The sequence below is a fragment of the Apus apus genome, chromosome 2, assembly GCF_020740795.1.
Source record: "Apus apus isolate bApuApu2 chromosome 2, bApuApu2.pri.cur, whole genome shotgun sequence".
In the NCBI taxonomy this organism is placed as follows: domain Eukaryota; kingdom Metazoa; phylum Chordata; class Aves; order Apodiformes; family Apodidae; genus Apus; species Apus apus.
The window spans coordinates 136,252,122-136,279,405 of record NC_067283.1 but is presented as its reverse complement, the minus strand read 5'-3'; the positions used below and the strand labels follow the sequence as shown (position 1 = coordinate 136,279,405).

The 27,284-nt window shown below is 42.1% G+C and overlaps 1 protein-coding gene across 1 annotated transcript; it reads right to left on the bottom strand.

The window, feature by feature from the left end:
- Positions 1 to 711: 711 nt before the first annotated feature.
- Positions 712 to 25,476, bottom strand: BAALC (BAALC binder of MAP3K1 and KLF4). Its single transcript, XM_051612532.1, has 3 exons — positions 25,320 to 25,476; positions 6,009 to 6,178; positions 712 to 3,243 (listed from the first exon to the last, which is right to left on the bottom strand). Exons 1-3 carry the CDS (start codon positions 25,474 to 25,476, stop codon positions 3,139 to 3,141), a joined length of 432 nt encoding a protein of 143 aa, XP_051468492.1. The 3' UTR covers positions 712 to 3,138.
- Between the last annotated feature and the right edge of the window lie 1,808 nt (positions 25,477 to 27,284).

The following is a 27,284-nucleotide window of genomic DNA, read 5'->3' as shown; positions in this document are numbered from 1 at the left end:
ACTTCAAATTGTCTTAAGCAGCACAGAGTAGATTCTGTCACCCTTAATTACAGAGAGTGGTATGTTATTTCATAAACAAATTAGTTGTTTCTACTGGTGGTTGTCTCTAGTAGAAGGCAAGTAAATAAAACATAAGTATAACCCTATCTATGCAAATAGGCAGGATCCACATCTCCACAACATGTTCTTAGTTTTATTAACACATCAAGAACTAAGAAGCCACCTACAATACAATGTTTTTTATTTTCAGTTACCATCTGATGAATAAGAACAGTAATGGGTGACATGAGCTTATGCAGTTGCTTGTAACTAGACAGTTTCTACCACAGAATTTGGATCCAGTCCTGAAGTGCCCTAAGGTTAATTTTCAGGATATAAACAGGTTTATGGGATCTTGAAGTAGCTCAGGAAAGTTATCATAAGCAGAGAGAGGAGTCACCCAGGTCAGTCAGCCTTCATGCCTCCACAGATGCCACCCTGACGGGGGATGCAGTCAACATAAGCATGTTCTGTGGTATTGCCCAGATCATCATGTACGAAGGCCATCTCCTGCTGACCAACCTGTCACACCTCACGCTCTGAGTGTGAGACTCAAAGCTGCCTCCCTGCTGACTGCCTGCATGCAGCTGGGGCTATTTCTCACAGCAATGCTCTGGGCAGCACTGCAAGCTTTCCTCTGTTGTGTGACTCAAGCCATCAGATGCATCTGCACACAATTGCAAAATAATTTCTTAGCTAGTAAATAATCTCACTGCCAGGACTCCTTTGTTCTTGCATCTACTCATCCTTATGTGATATCCACCCAAGGCAGCTATCTGTGAAACAGCTTCTTACACAATGAACCTTCCCTTCTGTCTTCCTTGAAGATCATAGAGTCATAGAATGGTTAAGGTCAGATGGGACCTTAAAGACCATCAGGTTCCAACCCCCCTGCTATGAGCAGGGACACCTCACCCTAGACCAAGCTGCACAAAGCCTCATCCAACCTGGCTTTAACCATCTCCAGGGAGGGGGTACAACAACCTCCCTAGGCAACCTATTCCAGCACCTTACTACCCTCACGGTGAAGAATTTCTTCCTGATGTCCAACTTAAATCTACCCTCTTTCAATTTAAAACCAGTACCCCTTGTCCTATCACTATCTTCTCTGATGAAAAGCCCCTCCCCAGCTTTCCTGTAGCCCCTTCAGGTACTGGAAGGTGCTATAAGGTCTCCCCAGAGTCTCCTCTTCTCCAGGCTGAACAGCCCCAACTCTCTCAGCCTGTCTTCATAGCAGAGGTGCTCCAGCCCTTTGATCATCTTCATGGCCCACAAGAGCATCATTAATAGCTTTCTGTAACATGCCTGTATCATATGGGTTTATACTGCACTCTCTGCCAGTAAACCGTTTGAAACAGAAGCAGGTTCATCTTCTGCTCTACAGAAATAATGCAGAATCCTGAATGTGTGCTTTTGATTAGGTCAGTACCCAGCCACCAGAAATGCCTATTTCTGAATTAATATTACTGAGCTGATACAGTTACTGTTTATTGTTAGAGTGAGTCAAGTCCTTTCCTGTACTATAATGTTGCCAGCAAGTTGGCAGAGAGCCACAACTTGGAAGGACATACACAGATTGCCATTGTCTAACCCATACAACATTATTTTTAGTATTTTTTAGTTTTCCAACGTAAACATGCAGCACAAGATCACTTACCAGTTAACACAATGACCTGCAGAAAGCTTAGTATAAGTTCTTTGCCCCTATTTAGGACATCTAAAAATAAGTATTTCTTATAAATATGCCACTGTATGCAAAAATCTCACACTGACTCTGGATTTCAGTTTGCCTTTGTGACAGGATAATTAATAAGCAATTCCCTATTGCATAGAGTTGTTGTGCTCCAAGGGAAGCATTAAGTTATCACACACCTAGCAGCAAGTTATTAAAATTATCCTAATATGGAACAAATTAGGATTCAGTCTCATCATGCTATTTATACTTATTTGCCTACATATAAAAAGGACTTCTTGCAGTTCATCTGTGGAGCTTCTCCCCAACACCACCTGTTTCCTGTGAACAACTCTTGAATAGTTATGGCCTTCTAACATTACTCATGTATCACTGATATGACCACTAAATTTACTTCTTTTATCTTCATAAATGTACAAACTCACAAAGAATATATATTATTATTACTATATTAAGAAGTACTATGCTGAATTAATTCCTGGGCTTTACTACACTGAACATTTCTATTACTTTTAGCTGTATAATTATGGTAAAGATGAAGTACTGTCATACAGGATGCTTACAATGCAATTGAGTAAGTTCTTCACAGCAAATCAATGATATCTGATCAAATAAAGTTAATTTTTGGAGCTGTCATTCAAATATGGTTTTAAGATTTGTGGTTATTTTCATGTAATGTTAATTATCACCTTTTTCCAAGTCAATCTGGGCCTCAACATAATTAAAGGGGCATGTATAAAATAACCAACTAGCCAGAACCTTACCTGCCAGCTAAGACCAGGAATTTTAAGTAAGACTGATCAATATGAAAGTTACTGGTTTTAAGATCTAAATTATGTCAACACAGAAAATAAATTAAAGCTAAGTGATTAAAAGATTGATATAAAAAAAGATTACTATATGACTTAACTTCATATAACCAATATAGGTAGTTCAAAAGAAATTTAGTGGAAGTCACCTATCTGTCTCTGAGACCTCTGGGTTTGAGTTTTATGAAAGGGAGTGCTTTAAAGGAACTCTGTGGGTTTGAATGCACACACTTGAAAGCACTTATAACTAAAAATTCAGATTCCTTTGTTAATTTCCTGTTTTAAATTGCAATGAACTGTACCTCTCATCACTCAGCCTCATCCTAATAGCAATGCAGAGCAGGGCATGCACAAGGAGATAACACACGACTTAGTAAAAACCAAATGGCTTCAATTTTGGCATACGAAAAATGGCATCTGAACATCCTACAGTGTCTGCAGCTGGTTTCTACAAGACATGTCTCTGAAGGCACTCAGCAGCAGCTCCCTGCTGTATTCAACATGGAATATTTGGAGATCTTCATATTTTCAGCAACTGATGGCATTTAAAGTGCAGTGAAGCATTATTAGGTCCATCCTCACTTGTGCTTTGCTTCATTAATTGACACAATTCTTTGTTTTCCTTCTGTCACTTTGTCTGATGCTTTTTGTAACATTAATAGTGACTTCTTTTGCAGACATTTTCTGTGTGTCCCATTTACTCTGTAAGAGTTTTAAACAGTACAGTGAGTTCCACACTGACAGCACAAAGAGTCATTGACAATTACCTCCTAACTTCTGAAAAGTTCTGCTTACTAAACAGAATGCCTCCAGCACTCATCACACAGTACTGCCATGTGGAGCAACTTCCTCATTCTGCATGGCTGCAAGCTTTTATAACCACTAAAAAGGTTCTGGATGTCAGTAGACTTTGGATCAACCCTCCTGGCCATCGTTATCATCTCTGCACGTGTGTGTTCCAAAAACAGAGCAAATAAATTTGGTTTCAGCCCAGAAGTGGAAATTAGATGCTCCTTTTGATGTCACTGGGAGTTGAGTGTGATGTCTGAGACAGAATTTTCTCTACTCTTTTATGTTTCTTACATGAAGATATAATTTCAAAATAACACTTAGTTCTGCCTGCAGTTAGGACGCGAGTTCAATATGTACCTGTCAGAGCTTCATCAGATTGCTTTCAAGTATTTAAAAAAGTCAGTCTGAGGTTTGCAAATACATCGCTCATTTAAATCGATCCTTCTCCATGTCCTAGTCTGTATCTTTGTTGGCATAACCATAGAATCATAGAACGCTAGGTTGGAAGGGACCTCAAGTATCATCTGGTCCAACCTTTCTAGGTAATAATATAGTCTATATGAGATGGCTCAGCACCCTGTCAAGCTCAGTTTTAAAACTGTCCAATGTAGGGGAATCCAACACTTCCCTTGGGGGATTATTCCAATGTCTAACTGTTCTCTTGCTCGTTAATGAAAAGGAATTTCACATAATTGCCAAAATGGAGTGAGAGGAGGCTGGCTTATATGACTGGAGCATTAAACCTGCTGACTACAACCTATGTAGGAACAGGAGTGTGTGCTCAAAAGCAAAGCTGAGTGGGAAGGAGACTCTGACCCATTTAGCTGTTAAATACAGGAATAAGCAACACACTATCCTGTTTAATAATACTAAACTGGCTGAGTCTAGCAAAGGACACTCAGAACTGGGCTGATAGAGACACAGAGCTGAGTTAGGTGGTTTTGATTATTCTATTTCCAGTGTTTCATGAAACAATTTTACAAGAAAAGAATGTCAGGTAAATTAGTCATTAATTACAAGGTAACAATGACAGGTGGAATAATGTCTGCTGAACTTCCCCTGACCTGAATAAAAGGTACATATTAATCAGAGGGCAAAAACTGGGGATCACATTTGCTGGTGTGTATTACTTCAGATTTCTGCAGCCTGAATACACCTGCTGCTCAGCTATCGATTCCCCTGATGCTCCTGTTCACACAAGGACTTTCCAAAGACTACACATATAATGAAAATCAAACCAGGGTATTGTTACTCGGTGACATAATCTGGATACTACCTTTGCTTTTGGGGTGCTTGACCATTATTTTGCCCTCACTGGTATTAGGACTCCTTTCATACTTTGAAGATGTCAGGAATCCACATTTCACTGATTAGTGCCATTACAGTCAACATTCACATTATTAATATGCTGTGGGAATTTTCCCATACTTCTGGGAAATCTAAACACAGAAGTAATTTTTCAATTGCTTACGACATTAGACAAGCAATTTTCTCCAACAATATGTCAGGTACACACTAGACTTCTCAAGTGTGGCCAAATCTCTTGCAAATTGGATTAATAGTTACGTTAGTTCTGTTCAAGCATATCCAACCTGACAAATTCATTCTTCTCTGTGAGCAAATGCTATGACAGGCATTTATTGAATGAACATTCACGCTGTTTTTCATTTACAGGAAAGCCATGGTTCTAGACGTCATGCTGATGTAAAATGTGTCCCTGTGGGTCTGGAGCTACAGTATATTGTGTGAAAATACAGCAGGATCCATGGCACTGGGAAATATTTCTGTGCTACAGAAGTGCCAAAATCAGTGTAGTGAAGGTATAAAATAAACACACATGTACCAACGTTTGTTTGTTAGCAAAGGCAAGGTGAAGTTCCCTTTTTTGTCTGCAATGGGTTTTTCAAAACTCCCTGGGTTTAATTTTGCCTCTCAGGGATGTGACTGCCATGAGGGGACAGCTTCTTATGGGGTAGGTGTAGTGGTTCCACCACATACCATGCTGAGACATCTTCCCATCTGAGAAACTGAGGAAGCAACTGTAGGTTTTGGGTTACTTTCCCCTGCAGCAGCTGCTACATAAACAGGGCAGCAAGTGGGAACCTGTGAAAGATGGGCAGCTAGGACAGAAGGAGTCTGGGCTTTGGTCTAGCCATAAAGCCTTGGGGTTTTGCACATTATTTTTACACTGGATGATCCTTCTGCAATGTAGGTGAGGGTCTGATCCAAAGCCTAGTGAAGTTATTTAAGACTCCCATTGATTTTTTCAGGCTTCGTATCCAGATCCAGCCTTGAATGAACTTGGGTTTGTGCAGTGCACATAATTTAAGCAAAGCAGCAATTAAGAAAAAACACGTTCCCCCTCAAATAATTAAACAGTTTGCACAACACATGCCACAGCTGGACTGAGCTGAAAAAAAATAAGTGTTGGGGTTTTTTGCTGTAACAAGTGTGTGTTACTCCAATCGCCAAATAAACCACTAGTTTTGTGGCCCTTCAGGCATGAGACGTTGTCAGAGGTGCTGGGCTCAAGCATGCTGTGGTTGTGGTGCTGCCGTTTTCTCTTAACTCAAGGCATTAAATACAGTTTGACTGCAGCGAGGAAGACTGTCACAAAAATAAGTCTGACCTGGTTGAAGCTAGGGCTGAGCGTCAGGGAATAATAGTACTCTTACCTCTGCTGCTTTGAAGCCATTCTGCCTCTGTGTTGTAGCTCCTGTGCCATGCACCATGGGGAATGCACACTGAGCACCACTGTTGCTTCTCTTCTCGGTGTTCAGCGATCCAGCTGTGGCTGATGCTGTAGCAACACTTGTCTGAACTGACTTTCCGTCCTCCAGAACACCTAGTAGGGACACATTAAATTGGGTGATTAATACAGAGGAGCAGCGTGTAACCAAAGCTCTGGCTTCCCTCTACTTCACTTTTTTGTGATAGCACAAGTCATGGAAGGTGCTGTACGGTACTACAGGGTGTGCAGTCTACCTCCTTTTGTCACCTTAATCCTCATACTTGCCATCATTTGGCCTTTCTCCTACAGTCCACTGCTCTTTGAAACGCTGGCTCAGAAAATGTGGACAACTGGTTAATAAGTGCAGCATATCAGTAGCCTTTTGGTCACCTGCAGATCTCCTCTGGCTTCTCCACACACACAGATGCTTGTATGACCAAAAGTTTAACTAAGGACCCAGAGGGGCTTCCCTTAAATCTGTCTCAGTTCTGGTAAACAAAGGGGTTAGATGCATGACAGATGACTGTGATATGGATGGAGAGATTGCTCTATTTATGGCTTGCACATTTTTTTTAAATCAGAAGTCAAGGAAAGAAATTCAGGAAAAATATATTTCATACTGTGTCGACTATCAGTAATCAAATACATGCTTCATTTGTTTTCTGCTCTAGCTGTGTGGATAAGGCATGCATTGTACAACATTATACTGGCCAGCCTAAAAAAAAATTCTCATCTTATTGTATTAACAAAAATCACTTGTCATTTATGGAGAGTGCAGAGCACTAACATCTGATTGCAACACTGGGTCTCAAATCCATATACAGAAAGAGCAAGTGGGATGAATGACTGTAGCTTTCAATTTTATTTTTGGCAGAGCTCATTTGTAACAAGTGCTCATGTTCAATTTGAGCTTTACGTTCAAATAGAAAATGGAAGATTTACTAAATGGCAACACAGGTATCGAAACTGGAGGAAGCAGCAAGGAGTCACAGGGAAAACTAAAGATGAGGAAATGACAATTCACTGCTACTCGAAGTGTGCATTGTGACATCCAAACATTCTGCCAGGTATCAGCTGGGAATTCAAGCACAGTTTCAAGTGTATTAAAAAGGAAGACAACTCCTTAATTCTTTCCCAGAAATCTGTAAGAGAGGCTGCTTTATCAGTAGAAAGCAACATCAGTAGAAGCTTGCAAAGGCAATGGCTGAAATCAATAAAGCTTCAACCAAGTATTTAAAGTCTTGGTATTTAAAATATCAAAAGTTGTCTAACACTGAAGTAGTCTAAGCACAAACCAGTCACTGCATTTCCCTGAGCAGTCAGAAGATGGTGGTAGAGTTTTCCCAAGACAGGGTACTTGCAGTGGTGGTCAGGAAGAAGAGTGCTAAATTATCCACTCTTTAGTAGGAAAAGGCTTGAGTTGTAATTTTAAATTATTACACTATGTTTTATTTTTAAAAAATAATAGAATCACAGAATGTCTTGGGTTGGAAGGGACCTCTAAAGGTCATCTAGTCCAAACTCCCTACATTAAGCAGGGACATCTCACACTAGAACAGATTGCTCAGAGCCCCATCAAGCCTGACCTTGAATGTCTCCAGGGATGGGGCCTCCACCAGCTCTCTAGGCAACCTGTTCCAGTGATCCACCACCCTCATATTAAATAACTTTTTCCTAATGTCCAACCTAAATCTATCCTTCTCTAGCTTGAAACCATAACCTCTTGTCCTATCTATGACAAGAGGACCTACCTGGTCTATAAGGGAAAGGCAATGGATGTTGTTTACATGGATTTCCATAAAGCCTTTGACACTGTCTCCCACAGCATTCTCATGAAAAATCTGGCTGCTCATGGCTTCGATGGGCACACGCTCTGCTAGGCAGAACACTGGCTGGATGGCCAGGCCCAGAGGGTGGTGGTGAATGGAGTTAAATCCAGCTGAAGGCTGGTCACAAGTGGGGTTCCTCAGGGCTCAGTATTGGGACCACTTAACATCTTTATCAATTATATTGACGAGGAGATAGAATGCACTTCAGTAAGTTTGCAGATGACATCAAGTTGGGAGGGACTGTTGATCTGCCTGAGAGTAGGGAGGCTCTACAGAGAGACTTGGACAGAACAGATTGATGGGCCAAGGTCAGCTGTATGAAGCTCAACAAGGTCAATTGCCAGGTCCTGCACCTGAGCCACAACACCATGCAATGCTACAGTCTTGGGGAGAGTGGCTGGAAAGCTGTCCAGCAGAAAGGGACCTGGGGCTCCTGAATGTGAGCCAGCTGAATATATAGACAGCTGAACATGAGCCAGCAGCGTGCCCAGGTGGCCAAGAAGGCCAATGGCACCATGGCCTGCATTAGAAATAGTGTGGCCAGCAGGACCAGGGAGGTAATTGTCCCTCTGTACTAGGCATTGGTGAGGTCACACCTCAAGTACTGTGTCCCGTTTTGGGCACCTCAATACAAGAAGGACATCAAGATGCTAGAGTGTGTCCAAAGGGCAACAAAACTGGTAAAGGGCCTTGAGAACAAGTCTTATGGGGAGCAGCTGAGGGAATTGGGGCTATTTAGCCTGAAGAAAAGGATGCTGAGAGGAAACCTCATCACTCTCTACAACTACCTCAAAGGCATTGTAAAGAAGTAGGTGCTGGTTTCTTCTCACAAGTAACTGATGATAGAACAAGAGGGAACGGCCTCAAGCTGCATCAAGGGAGGTTTAGACTCGACATTAGGAAGAACTTTTTCACTGAAAAGGTTGTCAGACATTGGAAAATACTGCCCAGGGAGGTAGTTGAGTCACCATCTCTGGATGTGTTTAGAGGCACATCTGGATGTGGCACTTGGAAATATGGCTTAGTGCTGGACTTGGTAGAGTAGGGTTAACAGTTGGATTCTATGATCTTGACCATCTTTTCCAACCCCAGACTTCTTATATGCCCCTTTCAGATACTGGAAGGTTGCTATAAGGTCCCCCCAGAGTCTCCTCTTCTTCAGAATGAATAACTCCAGCTCCCTCAGCCTGTCTTCATAAGAAAGGTGCTCCAGCCCTCTGATCATGTCCATTGCCCTCCTCTGGACATGCTACAATAGGTCCGTGTCCTTCTTGTGTTGGGGGCACCAGAGCTGGATGCAGTACTCCAGATGAGGTCTCACCAGGGCAGAGTAGAGGGGCAGAATCACCTCTCTCAATCTGCTGGCCACACTTCTTTTGATGCAGCCCAGGATGGAGTTGGCCTTCTGGGCTGCAACTGCACATTGGTGGCTCATGTCCAGCTTCTCATCCACGAGTACCCCCAGGTCTTTTTCTACAGGGCTACTCTCTAGCGTGTCTTCCCCCAGCCTGTACTGATATCATAATTCAGTCCTTGGAAGCTGCTTTGTCTGCTAGATACAAAAGCTAATGTTGTTCTCCCACCTAAATCTGCGGGCAACTTCACATGAGACAAGAGTAAACCTCATCTCTCCTGCATCTCCTCGAAGTTCAGACGTACTTGCGGTTTTGGTCTTCTCTCTTCCTGCCACTCCACAGTGCAAGATGAGAGGCAGAAAAATGACTTGGTGCAGAACAGTAAGTGGCACAGGCTGGTATCACAGACAAAATCAATAGCTAGGCAGGGAGATGGAGAGGCAACTAGCCATGTGTGAGTCAGGAGTCATGCTATAGTCTATTGCTTCACCTTGAAGTGGAGTTGTGAGAACAAGCTTGAGCACAGCCTTGAACATGCAGAGTGCTGGAGGCATTACATACTAATTCCATTAATTGACTCCTGGATGTTTCAAACATATACGAATGACGTGTTTTTCCTTCTGTGGAGTCATCCTACTAAATTACTTTCCACCATGTGTCCCTTTGGCCATCTGGCCTCAAAGCTGTCTGGAGAAGCATCTGTCAGCTGAAAAGCCACTTTGTTCAAGAACAATTGTTCATCTTGCATCTTTTGGCCTCTAACAGAAAAAAAAAATAATTCTTATATCAGTCCATTTCTGGAAGATGATGAGAAAAAACTCAATCCTGAACACAGTGTATTTGGTTCATTTTTTGTCTTCTGTTAGTTTGCAGCCTGAGCATCCTTGTTGCATCCTGCACTGCAGGGTTGAGACATTTTTTGCAACACTTGTCAGAAATGAACCAGGTATCAGCATCTGAGCCTTCACTCAATCACTACTACTACTTTTTTATATGTGTGACCTAGTGGTCACCAATACTAGGCTATCCTAGTAGTGCAAAAAGCTTTTCCACTTTATTCCAAAATATGTTTGCTACTCTTAAGAAACTTCTAGATTTCTTTTTCATTGACAAACAGGTGACTCAGAGAGTAGGCAACAGTTTAAATGCTTCAGAGACTTGCTCTTTTTGTACAAACAACTGAGCAGGAAACACAGTGAGGATGTCTTAGCAGTGGAAGTAAGGGCACAAGATTTGTTGGCAATTCATAAAATGACACCTGTTTTATAGACTCAATATATAACACAAAATTCTTATTTTAAAACACAGATGATGTTAAATAAAAGATTAGGAACATGTTTGCTTCTTAAATAGCAAATATTTTTAATTGTCATTTGGGGCTTGCCATAGTACACAGAAAGGTGAACTTTCTCCTGTTCAATCTAGAATTTGGAAGCTAGAAGGGTAGTAATGCTCAGGGTCTTGCCTCAGTGTCCTTTAAACCAAGCTAACTTTTGAGACATTTATATCATCCTAACAGCTTGGGCTTGGTAAATAACCTCCTCAGCCTTACACTGTAAAGCTTCAGTAGAAATTTACACAAATGGGTCCAGCAATGTTTTTTTCATTCTTACGTTCTTTGCCAGGTCAAACCCTGCCAAAAGTCTGTGGGCCTCCTGAGGCCAGGGAAAACAACAGATCTCCATCACAATGCTCTGTCAAGAGCCATGGATTTTATTTTTAAGTAAACCAGTAAGCCTAGAATATTCTTACAGCTCCATTCCCAAAACCTGAATTTCTGGGGGATCATCAAACCCCCACCAATATGATGATGACCTTTCCCTTGGGAATGGTAGTCAGGGCATGGGGGACTGGCAGGCTGTTCCCATTATGCTGAGGAACGGATGGCAAGAGGCAAGTAGTACATTGCATGTAATCAGGTTTATGTATAAAGAACATACACAACTCCTCTCTCAATGGATTCAAGAATACCCAAGCAGTGCCCCCACTTCTCACAAGTCCAAGTCTATCATTCCAGCAAGAAACGTGCTTAAAAGAATTTGCTCTCCCATGGAACTGCTTACTGTCGTCTTCCTTTTCACTAGCTTGCCAGGCTGCACAGACCAGCTGACTCTTTGAGTTTCTTACCAGCCCAATAGAAATCCTTTAGGCTGCAGTTTGACAAATGCCTTTTTCAGCAGCACCAGGGGAAAAAAAAAAAAAAAAAAGTTATTTTAAAATTAAATCAATGCCTAGACTTCATTCATCTCCCAGTGACACAGGCAGTTGGACTGGTACAGCTTGGGAGGCAGCCCAGGAATCAAAACAAGCAGCAGAAAGCAGCTTAGGTTGGTGTGCTACCCGGTAAAACCAGACCCCGTCCATCCAGCTACAGAATCACAGGATCTCAGGGGTTGGAAGGGACCTTGAAAGATCATCTAGTCCAACCCTCCTGCCAGAGCAAGATCACCTAGAGCACATCACACAGGAACGTGTCCAGGCGGGTTTTGAATGTCTCCAGCGAAGGAGACTCCACAACCTCTCTGGGCAGCCTGTCCCAGTGCTCTGTCACTCTCACAGGAAAGAAGTTCTTCCTGATATTCACATGGAACCTCCTATGCTCCAGTTTGCACCCATTGCCCGTACACTTGTTCTTCTCATTGAGTTTCCTTGCCGAGTGATCTAAATCCTCTGGAGGCAGATGCACATTTCATCCAACCACCCCTGTGTCAGGAGCCATACATTTGTTTCACCCACTTAGCCTGGATTCACTAAGGATTCCTGTTGCATTACAGGAAAAAACAGTATCTCAGAGGCTTCTGAAAATGGTGCTGTCCCAGAGCAAGATGTGATATGACTGACTGATTACAAATAAGCTATACAAAGAAACTTTATTTCTCAAATCTCTTCCACTAAGACATTTGATTATTTAGACCAAATTACGGCAGTGCATATAATCTTTCGTTTTATGCATTTTTAAATTCAAACTTTGAACAGATTTTGAAAAAAACAAATTTGCCCAAGTTTTTTCCCCCTAAAATACTGGCATTAAATTATTGCCCTTATTTTCAAAACTCCCAAATGCGTAAGTTTTGGGAAATCTTAATATGGACAGAAACCAGTTGTAGTTACTGAATTTTACAAATCAAAACTAAAAATCAGTCCCTAGGATACCTGGGCATGTTTCAGCTGTTACCCAATTTAAAAGAAGTGGTTTCAAGAATAGTTTTACAATTATATCAATATGTAAGGAACAGCAAGCTACCTAAAATGAGAGACATCTGAATATGAGGACAGGACAAATCTGTCTCAAATACACCTCCTATGTGGAGAACAACAGGCACATTAAAGGAAATATCAACTCCTAGAAAAGGACAAAGATAATAGAACATGAAAATTGTCACTACTAACAAAAAATAGAGGCACATAAACACAGTATAAATTAAATAAACTCTCCAAGAACTGCTGCTACTCATAACTAATGGTTTATTCTAACGTTGAATATACAGACTGCCAGTAGGACACCAAGTTTTTCCAGTCTTTCTGGGATAACCTCCTACTCTCTCTGCTGTAAATGTAATGAGAAATTCAGCATCTCCAAGCAAATGTCAAAAACAGCTTTTAGAAGGAAGACTCTCAACACATCGATGCTTCTGTTACCTTAATTCTATCCCTGCTTTAAAATTGTCTTAATTTATTAGCCATAGTTATTATCAGCATGATTCTTTGTGTTTCAGACTGTTAAGTCCTGTATTAATCACAGGAAGGACACATGCATTTTGTAAATAACAATTTACTTCATAATAGAATTATAAGCTGTAAATAAAGGCATATTTCAGTTCCCACATGTCACTTGGAAAGCTGATAAGAAATCCACCAATGCATTCAGAGAAATCCATGGCCTTTATTTTCTGCTGGCTGTAACATACTTATACCGTAATTTCTCTCTCTCAGCATCTCCCTCTCTCCAGTCCCATTTCCCACCATGTTCTGTGGGACTTACTTATACGTGCTGGCATGTGTTCTGTTGTCTACAATCCTCATAATTTTTAAATTTTGAATGAGTTTTCAGAAATTCCCAGACAGCATGTCTCAGGTTTTTTGTAATTTAGGAGACATAGACTTAAAATTGTACTCTGAAAAGTTGCTCACAGATTTGCAAGCTTATGTTAATTCAAAATAAAGCATGTCTAAATAATATTTCATGAATCTTAAAAAAAACCCCAACATTTAAATGAAGAGGGAGAAAGATTTTAGCTGTTGATTAGGATGCTAAATTTGTACCTTTGGAATTGACTATGAGCAAACCAGTAAGGTTCAATTTTCTTGTTCAGCAACACCCTTTTTTATTTATTGTGGCTGTTATCTCATGAATAACACATTAGATGCTGTTTTAGAAACTGCCTGCATAATAAGACACTGCACTAAAATGGACTCAGTGAGTCTTCTCAGTAAAGACAAATGAACAATTTCATCACAACATGCAGTTGCTTCCATACAAAATGTGCATTTGTTACCATCACTTTAATGCTTTTAAAGCTACAGAGTGATAATTAGTATAGAGAGCACTGAAATACCTGTTTTCTCTATCTGCTTTCCTGATTTGAAACTATTCATATTTGGGAAAAGAATGCATCTGCAGGCCTGAATGCTGGTATGTACTTCAGCTGCAGAAATACAAGACAGCACGGGTCCCATCAAAAATTAATGGAATGGAGGTTGTGACACAAGTAAAGTTTAAATAATTTCTTTCAAAGCAGAAGCCTTAGGAGTGAGGCCAGATGCTCAGGAAAATGGCAACGGCTTTTTTTCCTAACAAGGAAGAATACAGAAACTTTCAGACATAGCAGAGAATGGGTTTGTAAGGCAGGATGAAGGATTCAGATGATCTGCAGAGGGAGGACCTGCTGCAGCAAGAAAATGTCCACAGAAACAATGTTTTGTATTTATTGAGTCAGCAAATATAACACAATAAATTTACTGCCCAGACATTCAGAGAATCCAGAATTATTTGTCGGAACTCTAATTTAATACTAATTTTATATGGTGAAACAAAACAAACCAAATGTATTTGCATCTTCTAAACATTCTGTATCAGCCACCAAAATTTTGTGGCGTCTCTTCTTAGAGATGCCACAGAAGTGCCTCCCCCAAGGCTGGGGACAAGGCAGGGGAAGGAGATGTGTTCTTCTTATACGAAGCCCCCCATGCACAGCAGGTCCCTCCAAAGCTGACCTGACCCAGGCAGGGCTGAGCCATGCCCCAGCATGGTGCTCATGTCCAAGGGTGGCTGTGTGTCTGCCTCCCCACTTCCATGGGATGCTGATTTGAACTCAGCTCACCCTTGAGCACAAACAGCCTCTTCATTCTCAGTTCAGCAGGTTATCTCCTTTACTTTCAGCGCTAAGGGAAGTAGGTGATAAACAAGAGGACATTCTGTTTTTATGCAAGACAGTGGGGCTCATACACTAGCTAATTGCAGAAGGCAAATCCAGCTCTTAGATCCTGACCTGGCCATGGTTTTGTCATACACTCAGGAGCCTTATGGAATGATATTCTTTCGTAAGATTCTGGTATTACATTTCAAATTCAGTACAAAAAAGAACGGGCCCACAATTACTAGATTAAATGGTTTTAAATTATTTTAAGCACACTGTAGTCATGGCAAAACTGGGAGACCAAGCACTACTAAGGTTTGCTTATTTTCCTGCTTCCTGCTACTTAGTTTCTGAGCATCAAAAAAGAGTCTTACAGATTTGTGTATTTCAAAAATTCTTATACCATTGGTGTTTTGAAATGAGGTAAGAGGCTCTTCTTTGTTAGATAAAAGGAATTTCCAACATATTTTAAAACTGGAATTTCACATGCTTAAATAAGCATATAAGTAGTTCTGAAAGTCTCATCAGATTTACTGCTATAATATGAAGATTTCTACTGCAGCAGACAAGTAGAATTTTATAAAAAGGGCAGCATTGAGGCTGCAAACCTTGATATTTCTTACATGGCCTAATTTCCCAGGTACAGGCAGATGTTAAATCTTTGCACATTTCTGTATTTTGATTTCAAATTATGATACAGAATCATGGTACAACCATCTGGTGAACAAACTTAACAGTGCTGCAACCACACCTAAGAAATGAAAGGGGAATATAAAATTTATATTTATTCCAAACAGGAAAAGCACAACACAACACTCTTAACAATGTGCAGTCATGTCAAAGCTCAAGACCAAGTTCAGCACTTCGAAAATAGACTCCAGAAGCAGAAAAAGGGGGAATTGGTCTGACCATATGGGAAGGACAGGTAAGAACTTGAAAAAACTGTAATTAGGGTGCTAGGGAAGGACTCAATGGCAAAAAGACAAAAGTCTGATGGGTGAAGATACAAATTGTAATAATTGGAATAGGAAAGAACTGAATATTCCCTATATTTTGAAATAAGAATTGGCAACATTTTGGAAAAAGTTGAAGGCTGAGTACATTTTATGCCTGGGAAAATCACACGATGGAATGGACTGAGCAACTTACCAGTGCCACATGATGTGTCAGAAACAGATCCCTCATTCCTCCAAAGTGAAAAATTAACAGACAAAGAGCAAACCTCTGAAGTGTTGGGTTTTTTTATAATACTGCATTGTAGAAGGATAGGCAGTGCAGGGATCTGCTTCTCCACATGGAAAGATACAGGCTATTTTTCAGTACTGCCATGAAAAAGTCACCTTAGAAGCAATACCTTCCATGCACACTACCTCACATGGTAGTAACTGTCAAGTCAGCCTGTTTCCCAAAGGTGCCTGCTTTTGGCTCAGTTCCCATCTTACCCTTCTCCATTAGAGGAAAACACTGTGCAGGATTGCAAACAAGCAGCAGACTGCTGGCTGGCCCTCTCTCAACCGTTCTTCCCACAGATCTACCCACCCTGTTTGAGGACAGGTTCTGAACAGTGGTTTAGATTTCTAGACATTCACACGGTCTTTCCTTCTCAGAATCGCAGGATCATTCTGGTTGGAAAAGACCTTTCAGATAACCAAGTCCAACCATTAACCCAACCCCACCTACTCCAGGGCTTCCCCATGTCCCTCAGCACCACACCTACCAGGCTTTTACAAACCTCCAGGAGTGGGCACTCCACCACTGCCCTGGGCAGCCTGTTCCAGGGCCTGACAACCCTTTCCATGAAGAAATTGTTCCCAATATCCAATCTAAACCTCCCCTGGCACATCTTGAGCCCGTTTCCTCTTGTTCTATGACTTCTTTCTTGATAGAAGAGGCCAATCCCCCTCACTCCAACCTCAGGCAGTTGCAGAGAGTGCTAAGGTCTCCCCTCAGCCTCCTTTTCTCCAGACTGATCACCCCCAGTTCCCTCAGCTGCTCCTCATCAGACTTGTGCTCCAGACCCTTCAGGATGTGGTAATGAAACATCACTCATTATGTTTTAGACTAATTTCCAACACAGAAATTGAAGGTGTTATCACCATTCTCATCACCTAGCTAATCATGCATGGAATTTTAAGATGAGTAGATAGCATCATTTCAATCAAACATACTGAGGAGCAGCAAAAATATTTAGGCAGGCTGAACAGAAATCCTTACAAATAGCACCTACTTGTACATGGAACATGAGCTGAAATGACTCTTCAGTTTTGCTCACCAAGGTTCAGCAGCTGGAAACTGAAGCTAATTTTTTCAATTAAGACATTAGACGTATTTCAACAACGACTGATGAGCTATTGGCATAATTTACAAAGGCTTAGGCAAAATGTCAGCCACTGGAAAGCTGTAAATTAAGTCTAAACATCCCAAAGATATGCTCCATATGGGAATTAATTCAGGAAATGCTAGTGGGCTGTATGGCCAAGTGCCATTTCCAGCCTTAAAGTCCATGAATATATGAAAGGATACGGATGTCTTAAACTGGTTCACAGTATGACTGCAATCATAAAATGCCTTGGTTTAAGATAATCTGTATCAAGTGAAAAAATTATTAGTGTTCATCCTAAAATGAAGGCAGTAGCTGTGTTAAAACCTAACATTACCCGCTGTTAACAATCTACTAGATAAACCCATGAAACTTCTTTCATCTTTTCCACAGACAGTATAAACACCCAGAAAGCACCAGCCTTATGCAAGTGGCAGAAATTTGTTCTGTTAGCACTGCAAGTGCTAAAAACAACTTTGATGGCCCACCTGGGATATACTAGCAGTTCACCAGCGTGACAGTTGCAATGTGAGAGGAAACAAGGAGAGCACAGTATGCAGATGAAATATACAGAAACAGAAACATGACCATATGCATTGCTAGGAAACTGGCAGAAAAAAAAAAAAAATACATCAGTCAATCAATAGAAGGCTTGGGTGATTATTTTCTTCTTCAGCAGCCACCTCAACAGGCCAGCCTGAAACCATGCTCTTCCAGGAAGAATGAGAGGCTCAGTGTTACTTCTTTTTCATCAGCTGCTTAAAATACACACTCAGTCAAGCAAACACCAATGCAGAAACAATCTGGAGGGTCTGGGTGGATGCAGGAAAACCTTAAAATGGAAAATTCCACCTCACAGACTAAGGCTGCCCAAGCTAATCAGTAAAACATCACTCCTCCTTTCATCTGTTTGTTTTACTTTTAACCTGTGTTTTTCCTAAACAGAAAAGGCAGCATGACAGCCTAGGGAAGTAATTACACATCAGATAATAAAATTGATATAGGAATGCATTATTTATTTGCATACAGTAAAGGACCAGGCCACTTTTTTCATGCAAAGCCACTGCTAAGAAACACACACAATCACACAGCTTTCAAAATACTATCTGCAGGATCTAGAACAGAGTGGTGCTTTATGCCAGTCAAACAAAAAGCCTTACAATACACTAATGGCTTCCACCAGTTAGATTCTGTCTTAACTATTGCTGTATTTTGATTTAAGACAAAACCCAACTTTACATCTCTGATTTTTTAAATTGCAATTATTTATTCTTTAAACTGCAGAATACCTGAGAAAGAAGTGGGACTAGCAATATCAGTCCTATTTATATTAAAAAAACCATATTTCTGTACCTGACTACAGGTACAGAAAAGACAGATTTCTGTCCTTAAATGCTGGATTACAGCGACATGTGCTCAATGTGGAAATTTTGAGCAACCAGCAATGAGGTAAAGGACACTCTGATCTGTTTTCTGTATGAAATACACTACAGCTCTACTGTGACATTGGCTGCAGTCTTCACTTAAAGCCAATTCAATTTTTAAGTATTAGTTTTGAACTATACAATCCTAAACTGGAAAATACAGGATTGGAACTGGGCAGAAAGTGTAGTTTCATCCCTGATGAAAAGAAAAAATGTCCTGAAGCAGGGAAAAAATAAAAAGAGAGCTTTTTCTGTAAGAAGAAGGATTACAGAAGGATTCTGTAGAACAATTTCCTTCTGAGCATCCTGCAGGCAGGACCTGTCACTGGCAAACCCCACCATTCAGGCTTCCTGCTCAAAGCCGTTCAGACACTCACCTTCCCTCCCCATCCCTCCTCCCCCCACCACTGCTGCAGAGGCACAGGGCAACAGCTCTTCCTGTAGTTAATGACAGCTCTTTGGCTCGCAGGAACTAAGAATACTTTTCTCATGAAAGATTTCAATGCTGCAGGAAGGATTTATTTATTTATTTTTCCAGCTGGAAAATTACCCAGAGAAATGGTTCTAAATCGTCTCCTGCAAATCATCTCTATTGATGCTCAATGGCCTTTCTCCTTTCTTGTATCGTGACAGACAGGAAAGCCTTTCATGCAATTCAAGTACTTAGGCACGTCACCTTTCCAGGGTACTTACACTATCCACGGTTAAACGCCCAACCTGGGGTAAGCTGTGGGCATTCAAACCTAGCAGGTCTGCTTTAGACTGCAGGAGGGATTTAGCAAGATGCGTGGCCATTAGTTAAATGGCAATTAATCACACACTAAGAGACCTAATGAAAAAATTATCATTGTATATTTTAAATATTTTTTTTAACAATTTTGGCAGTGCTTGGAGAGAATCCTAGAAGCAGAAAGTGCAATGAAGAGGCTGCTGAGGAAGGAGAAGGCAGCTGGAGAGCCTCTCCCAGACCTGCCCTCCCCTCCTGCCTAGGGCAGCTGCTCCTGCCTGAGACAGCACAACCTGTCAGGAGGCTCCCTGCAATCAGTAGTCACCCAAATGTCACTCACCACCTACCATTAAGCAAGGCCAAAGTTATTTCAGCAACTGAATCCAATACATCTCACAAAACAGCAAGCTGAAGGCTCATAATAGAAGCAATTTTCTGATCTCCCACTTATTCCTGATAATTTTGCTGAATTTCTGCTTGCTTCCTTTTTATGTAGTAGTTGATATTATATTAATATTCATTTAAAAATGTTTTTAGAGGTGGTGGGTGGAGGAAGGTTGCTTAGTATGTTCTCATGGGCAAAATAATTATCAGTAATATTTTTTTACTGAATGAACAGAATAAAATACATGCAACACTCACAAATCATATAATTATTCAGAATGGCCATAGTGCAAAACAGCATTTAATTCTGTTATTTTCCTTTGTTATTATCTAGGGTTCTTTGTAAATCCTTCACCTATAGACTGATGCAAAAATGTATTTTTTTTACTGGTGAAAATTGTTATTTTTCCATTTTCAGCAGCCCATCTGTGTTATTTCCTTCTATCCTGCAACAGTCCCCACTCCTCTCCTGCAGACATGCTGTGAAAAGTTTGACTAGAAGTCCCTAAAGCAAACAGGAGTGGTTAACTCTTCTGAAGCTGCAGGGTCTTTGGGCTCTTCCATTGCTTCTGCTTACCTCCATGTTTGGTGGAAGAACAGCCTTTGAAGAATAGCCCTACCAAATCATGCTTTTAAGAAAGTGATCTTCAGAGGGCTTTGAACTCAGTCTTCCTCTTGTGCAGATAAAAGCAACTACACAAACCCTACAGAGGGACATTTCTTACATAAAAAGTCTGTCACCCATCCATATAAATGTCAATACACAAAGTTGATGTACAAAGTTGAGCAGACATTTAGGAACCTGCTTTCTGAAAGCTAGATGGTAAAAAATAGGTTCAAAAGCTTTCTCTCCCTTCTCTATGAAACACCCCATCTCAAATTTATTCTCCTTTTTGTGAGATTTAGGAAGGTTTCCTCAGCACCACACTCCCTGCAGAGGCTAGACACAACTGAAATGGCAGAGGTCATATAATTAAAATCCAGAAACAGTATTAAAATGGGATCCTTTAGCAAATACCATATAATTATACCCAAGGTCTGGACTGAGATGGAATAGGGAATTACTGTAATATGTCTATAGTCCAGGAAAAGGCTGTATTTATTCACTTTTACTGTAAAACTGTAATAAGATTATCCCCTGAAAAGATCACGTCACAATCGCTGCTATAATTGTTTCTTGAACATACCAGCCCATTAATAAAAGAACAGTAGTACATGGGCATAAGAGCATGAAGAGATACTGATGCTCCCATAGCAAAACTGATGCTTTTCTGGCTCTCAACCTAAACCAGGTTTTTTATTAAACAGTTCTCTGCAGTCCAATTTACAAGAAACTATCTGCTTCACAAAATAAGTTCTTCATTTACAAACCTGGTATTTGCTTATGAATTTCTGTTGAGCTTTTAACTTGCTGCATACCTGGTAAATGTAAGAGCTGAAGACTGCAGCTGTGGTCCAAGCCAGCACCAGTCCCTGTTGTTATGGCAACTGGTGCTCACACAGCCCTGCTTTAGCCTCTCCTACTGTAAAGGATGGGAAAGCAATTTTCAAAAACTTCTTAGTCTTGACCAGAGGCTAACTGCAAAGATGAACCTGGTCTATAAAACTTCCCACAGTTGTCAGAGATCACAAAACAGCAGAGCAGCTGCACGAACCAGTCATTTAAGGCAAGAATTACTCATAAATATACAACTACATTAAAGGTAATTATATAAGGTAAACTGTTAGCTGGCCAGATTGCTACATACTGATAAAATTTCTCCTCTGATTTTTTAAATTTATTTTACAAAGGACTTGATTCCACTCCCATTTAACAGCTGTTGCAAACGTCTTCACCAGGGAATGAACCGATCCTGAACCGCAGCTCTCATTCCTGGCAGACCACAGGCTGCACATATGTTTGCTTAAGCCATGAGCAAGTTTTTCTTCCAAGTGCATCCAGTGAGTCTGTGCGAAATGTGGATAATGTTTTTCTTTAATATGCTTCAGGAGAAAAGACTTTGTTAAAGCAACAGTGCAAAGTACAAAGAATGAAAACCAACTGACTTTGTTCACAAAGCCTTAGTCAATATTGTGAGTCAAGTAATGATAAAAAAATAAGCAAAGGTTTCATTAGTTGAGTCCTTAGGCAATTGATACTCAGCTTTTCAGATCTGACGCAAGAAAAATATTTTTTCCTTGGTTGCTATTTTATTTAAAAATTAATTATTTTAAATTGCATTTCAGTAACAATCTCCAGCCAAGACTGGGGTCTTACTGTGCTGGTTGCTGCTGGAAAACAGTAGGGACAGGTCCTGTCCCAAGGAGTTTGCAGCCCACCAGGTAAATCACGATTGTAAGGTGTCTGACCTTACAGCAGCATGAGCAGCTGCAACATGCTGCTTTATACACTTTGAGGACCTTTCAAGTGTAACACAGAAAAATAAATGAATACAGCAGCTAACTTAAGTCACTGAAAAATGGAAATAAATAGAAATAAGATTACTTAAAGCCTGCTTTATACAAAAATATTAATTTTTGTTATAGTTGCTACTGAATAGGTTTGTAAAGCACTTTTACAGGACTGGTTTTCGACAGGAAATTGTGCATTAAGCTACTAGCTTACACAGATCCACCTATCAGCAAGTTATCCCAATGTAACACAACAGAATATGCAAATGTGTTCCAAAATACTTTACCATTTTTGTGCAGGTTTTTGTTAACTCAACCTTCTTCCTGCAGTTTGCTTGTAACTCATGGTGACTGCCCTGGGGACCTGCCAACTCCTGCAAATTCTTACTTACCCAGAAAGTCATTACTTGTGCTAACACTTCCACTTAGCTGAATCAGACCCTCGAAAAGAGAAGGCAATTTGTGCAGAGGGTTGCAAGGATCAAGGAACAGCTACTAAGCAGAAAGGTAGTCTATTATTTTCCCAGCTATAGCCTACGCAGTAGCTGATCCCTACGAAAAGTTCTTTGCTTACATAGCAATGAATGATCTTCTGAGAAACTGTGCTATTGCAGGGGCTCACTATGGGTCTTTCCTTTTTTCCTCCCTCCTAGAAGCCACTCACCCTGTGAACAGTAGGTACACTTATCTTCTAGAAGATATCCTTCAATTTCACCACCTGCAGTGCTTCATGAAGTTATTGATTACTTTTCTACCCCTCTTCAGCCATATCAATTTACCTGTTCATTATTGTCAAAGGCTCAGCAGTGGACTGTAACAAGTTGCTATGACCATATTCATGGCTGTTAAGAGACTTTTCATGAACCTAGGAACTCGTCTGTCTTGCTTTAGCTATATTATAACAACTGATACTCTCCTAATTGTCCTCCCGTAAAAAATAGGGAGATTGCAATAGGTTTTATTAAAATTGATGTAATATTCTAAGAATGGATAGGAAGGGAAAAATTAAAAACCTCATTGCATCCTTTTTAATATTTTAGCTTTCAAAATGCTTTAGTAAAGATACAAACATTTGGCTACACAAATGCTTACAGTTCCAATGTCAGCAGACACAAAAAGCTAAATATGCTGGCTAGCAAAAAGAGAAGGATATAATGAAATTCTGGGATGGGATGAGATTACTACAATTAATATATGGTAGTTACTAACCGTTTCCTCATTATACCCTTGCTGATCTTTTATACTCTATGTTCTTTCATCCCTGAGTGATGTACCTCTCTTTCAATTTTTATGTCCAATGTCTAGTGCTGGTTTTTTGTATTTCATTGCACCGTGTTGATAAACATAGCCACCATTTACTGCTTTTGGCTTTTTCCTGAAATCTTTCCTTCATCCCACCTCCACTTTCTCTCTTCACAAAATTTCACCAAATTATTCTAAGTGAAAAATGACAAAGAACAACTTCACCCTCTTCTCCCCAGCTGCCTTTGGCTGGTCCTCCCTTCCCCAGTTGCCTCCTCCTTTTCTGTGCCCCAGTTGCAGAAGTTTCCTACTTGCACTTAACGCCAGTGTCACATTCCACCTCCTCTTCTTCCCCATCCTGCTCTTACCACCTTCCTTACTCTTGCTCTTTGTTTCTCGTTCCTAGGTACCTTTTCAGTTCTCACAATAAAGGCATGTTTTCCTATTCACATCTTAAACCCATACTTGATCTCATTTGCCCCTCCAATTGCTGCTTCCTCTCCCCTTCTTCTGTAAGTTCAGTGAGCCTGCTGTTTCTAGTCCCTGAAGTACCACTCCTTATTCCTTTCCTCCCTCAAGCCTGACCCTATCACAGCTCTGAGTTAAGTACTTTATGGCTTTCAAGGCACTAATCCGGACCAGTGTGCACTCCTCACGTTCCTTAAGCAGCTGCTACCACCACGGCTGTGTTGAAAGGTGAATCTTACCCTTCCTGATGTCCTGCTAGTCCTTCGTTTCTCCTAGTCTGTCCTCTCCTCATTCTCTTCCTCTCTGACCTCTTCTGCAAGGTTTTCTTGTAAAACAATTTTCTTACCCTAATGACTCTCTTCTGAACTTAAGTATTTTCCTCTTATTTCTGGTATCCTCATTTGTAAACACAAACTCAATTATCTCATATTTCTAGGAAGCATACTTACTGATTCATCTCTTTATGACCTGGTATTCAATTTCAAATCTTGGATTATCTGGCTTCTGTTTATGATGTTAAGGCACCGACTCAAAGTAAATCTGGCTAAGATAATGCTAAACTGGGTATAGAGGTAATCCTTGCTGTGTTTAGCCTTCGTTGCTGGAGACAAGACTGTCACCATTCAAGCTTAATGGTCAGTGTCATCTTGAATCTTTTTAAATTTCTTATATGATCTTGTTTAATGCAGCATTTCATATTCCAACTCAACTTCGAATTCTCATAATTTCACATGTGATTGCTACAAAGTCTTTCTCTAGCCTTCAGGAGCACAAGACAAGCCCGTTCTGCCTTCTCCCTCCCTGTCATATTTCAGTCAGCACAGGCACCAGCTCCCCATTCCAACTGACCTGTGATGCCCACCTTTGTGAATTTTCACTCCTGCACTTCATTATTTCTTCCTGGTGCTTTGCAGCTTACTATAAAAGTCTGCAAAACTTCTTTTCCTTTAAAGCTGCCTATACACATTTACTGCTTTATATGCAGATTATAATCTGTCTGGAGCAGCAACCATTTTCATGTTGTATTTATACAACATCTAGCACACTGTATTTCTGGACCTAGCCTGAGATTTCCTGATCCCGCTGCAATACATAATAATTCCAAAAGCATTTTAAAGCCCCTATCAGATCAGAGCTCCTCATTCCCTTTCCCACCTCTGTCCCTGCTCTAATTCCTCAGGTGCACAACTAAGAATGTGCCACACGCCGACAAGAACTGGGAAAACCAGACTTCTCTGTCAGCTCCTGTCAGCCCGCATCCGACCAGTTTCCTGCGTGTCATCCCAGCATGAGGCAGCGTGGACGAAGGCTGCCATACCGCTACCGCTTCCTTATTTTAAACCAATTTCCTAAATTAGTGGATTTCCCCGTGTATTTCACAGCAAGAACCTCCAAGACCAAGTTCTCTTCCCTTCTGCTGACGTTAGTGCACAGTTGGTGGCATTTACAGGCTCTCTCCCATAACCAAGCAGCACCGCGAAGGTCCCTCCGTGCTGGACCAGCTCCCTCGCCAAGCGCGGGCCGCGGGGGCTGCGGGGCGCGGCGGGGGCTGCCGTGCTGAACCCGCACAACGTTCAAGCACAGACTTCGGCGCCTACGTTCCTCGGCGAGGGCAGAATAAGGTGGTCTCCGGAAAGCAGGTGAAGCGGTCAGGCAGGTGGCTGTACCCAGCTGCGTGCACCACAGGGCTGCACCGCGGGTCCGTCCGCCCCCGCCTCGCCCGCTCCCCGCCGCGCCCGCCGGACCCCGCACACTCACCGGGCCACGGGCCGCCCTGCTCCCGGCAGCCGGGCTCGCCCTCCTGCGGCGGGCTCTCGGAGTCGGTGTTGGTCAGCCAGGTGGACTCGGTCTCCCGCGTCCAGCTCTCGTAGTAGCGGGGCTCGATGGCGTCGGCGCGGCTGCCCCCGCAGCCCATGGCGGCTCCCCGCTCACTGCCGCTGCTCGGGCACCATCGCCCCGCCACCGGGCACGGCTCCGCCACCGGGCACGGCCCCGCCGCCCCCTCAGGCCCTCCGCCTCATCCTAGCTCTCCCGGCTCCCCCCGGCTTCACTCGCCCGCCTGCCCCTGCTCCCCGGCTTTATTACCTCCACTAGCTCCCCCTCCCTCCTGCCTGTCCCCTCCCCTTCTCCCACCCTTACCCCCTTCCCTTCCCTCCCGCTGCTCTTCTCTCTCCTGTCCCACCGTCCAGCAGCCGTTCCGCGGCCGCCCCGCATCCCCAGCCGCCCCGCATCCCCAGCCGCCCCGCACAGCCCCCTCCGGCGGGAGGGCGGGGGCGGCGGCAACAGACAAACGCCTGGGGCTGGCGGGATTTCCCTGTGCCCTGGGTCAGGGGTACGTACGTCTAGGATTTGTCCATGCAGGCTATGCCATAGCCAACAATCCACAGCAGTCCTTCTGGCCTGGTTTTGCACCCCATTTAGGTGACCCCCAACTGGGTCTTGTGTCCCCTTTCGTACAGCTGTCTGCCCCTTCCTTGATTCGGGCAGGAGAGCTTGCCTCCCACCTTTGGCATAGCTCCCTGGCTGCTGTGTTACTGGGAAATGAAGGTGCCATGCTGACTGCTCAACTCCAGAGAAAATCCCACCCTTTCCTCTTGGATACACGCTTAGGGAAGCAATGGAGAACTTGAAATTCCTGCAAGACAGACTATCACTTATTCTGCTGCAGGTCACGTAAACAACAGATATGGAGGTTTTAGACTGTTTTGAGTCACATTGGCAGGTCGTTACAGTTTGTATTGCAGTAGCTACTTCTCCAGGCCCCGATGGAGGATGGAGCAAGCACCCTGACCACTGCCACTGTGGGATCATGTCACAAGAGGGAGACTTCATCCTGAATCAATGTTTCTCTCCTGTAATCACTTTATAGTAGAGTAGCAGGTATGACTTTTTCCCGTAAGAACTTACAGTGATACAGAATACATCAGTGAATCCTGGAGAAACTCAGCTGCCCTGTGCTATTAGGGTTACAAGTAGAAAAACAAGCTCTTTGGAGCTAAAAGCTGTTGCTTCTAAAAGCTCGTAGAAGATCTTTAAGAGAATCCAACAGGCCTTAGCTTTGAATTCCTCCCAGTATGTCCCACCTTCTGGTTCCAAAGTGGTTCAGGTTGGAAAGTGCTGCTGAATAACCATTACACTTTCCAGTGCAGGTTGGTGTTGAGATATTTGTAAGCAGCTTCTCAGCCAAACACTGACTCACAAGGAACTTGCTTTCCTGCTGCGATCTGCTGAGATCCCTCACAACATGGGATTGCTGCAGACACTGATAGCCCATGTACTTGTGCTACCAAGGTCCCAGGACCAGTGTGGCAGCGATCTGAGAGGAAGGAGATCTCATCAGCTCATCACTGTGATCACTTTTTTGTGGATTAATTTTTTTTTTTTAAATTATAAAATGAGTGTTCCAGTTGAGATTTTATTTCAAACAGACTGCCCAGTGGATAGTCCCCAGTGCCATGGAATATAGGGATGTCAGAAGCCTAACTAACACACATCCCACTTCCCAGGAACTGTATGTGCCCTGGGTGGGCAGAGGACATAGCCCAGAAAAAAATGCCAGACATGCTTGAGTCTCCAAATGGAAACCTGAACAACACAGTCCATGTCTCAGACTATAATTGTGGGAAGCATCTCCCTAGACTTAGAGCACTAAACAATGTACACAGTGGAACAGAATCTCAGGGGAGTCTTCTTATTTTGTTTCATTTTGACTTAAAACCTGGA

Coding starts and splice junctions, on each gene's coding strand:
- BAALC (XM_051612532.1), bottom strand. CDS start 25,476: ATGGGCTGCGGGGGCAGCCGCGCCGACGCCATCGAGCCCCGCTACTAC. Junction 6,179..25,319: donor GCAGGGCGGCCCGTGGCCCG/GTGAGTGTGCGG, acceptor TGTCCCTACTAG/GTGTTCTGGAGGACGGAAAG. Junction 3,244..6,008: donor ATGGCTTCAAAGCAGCAGAG/GTAAGAGTACTA, acceptor AAACTCTTACAG/AGTAAATGGGACACACAGAA.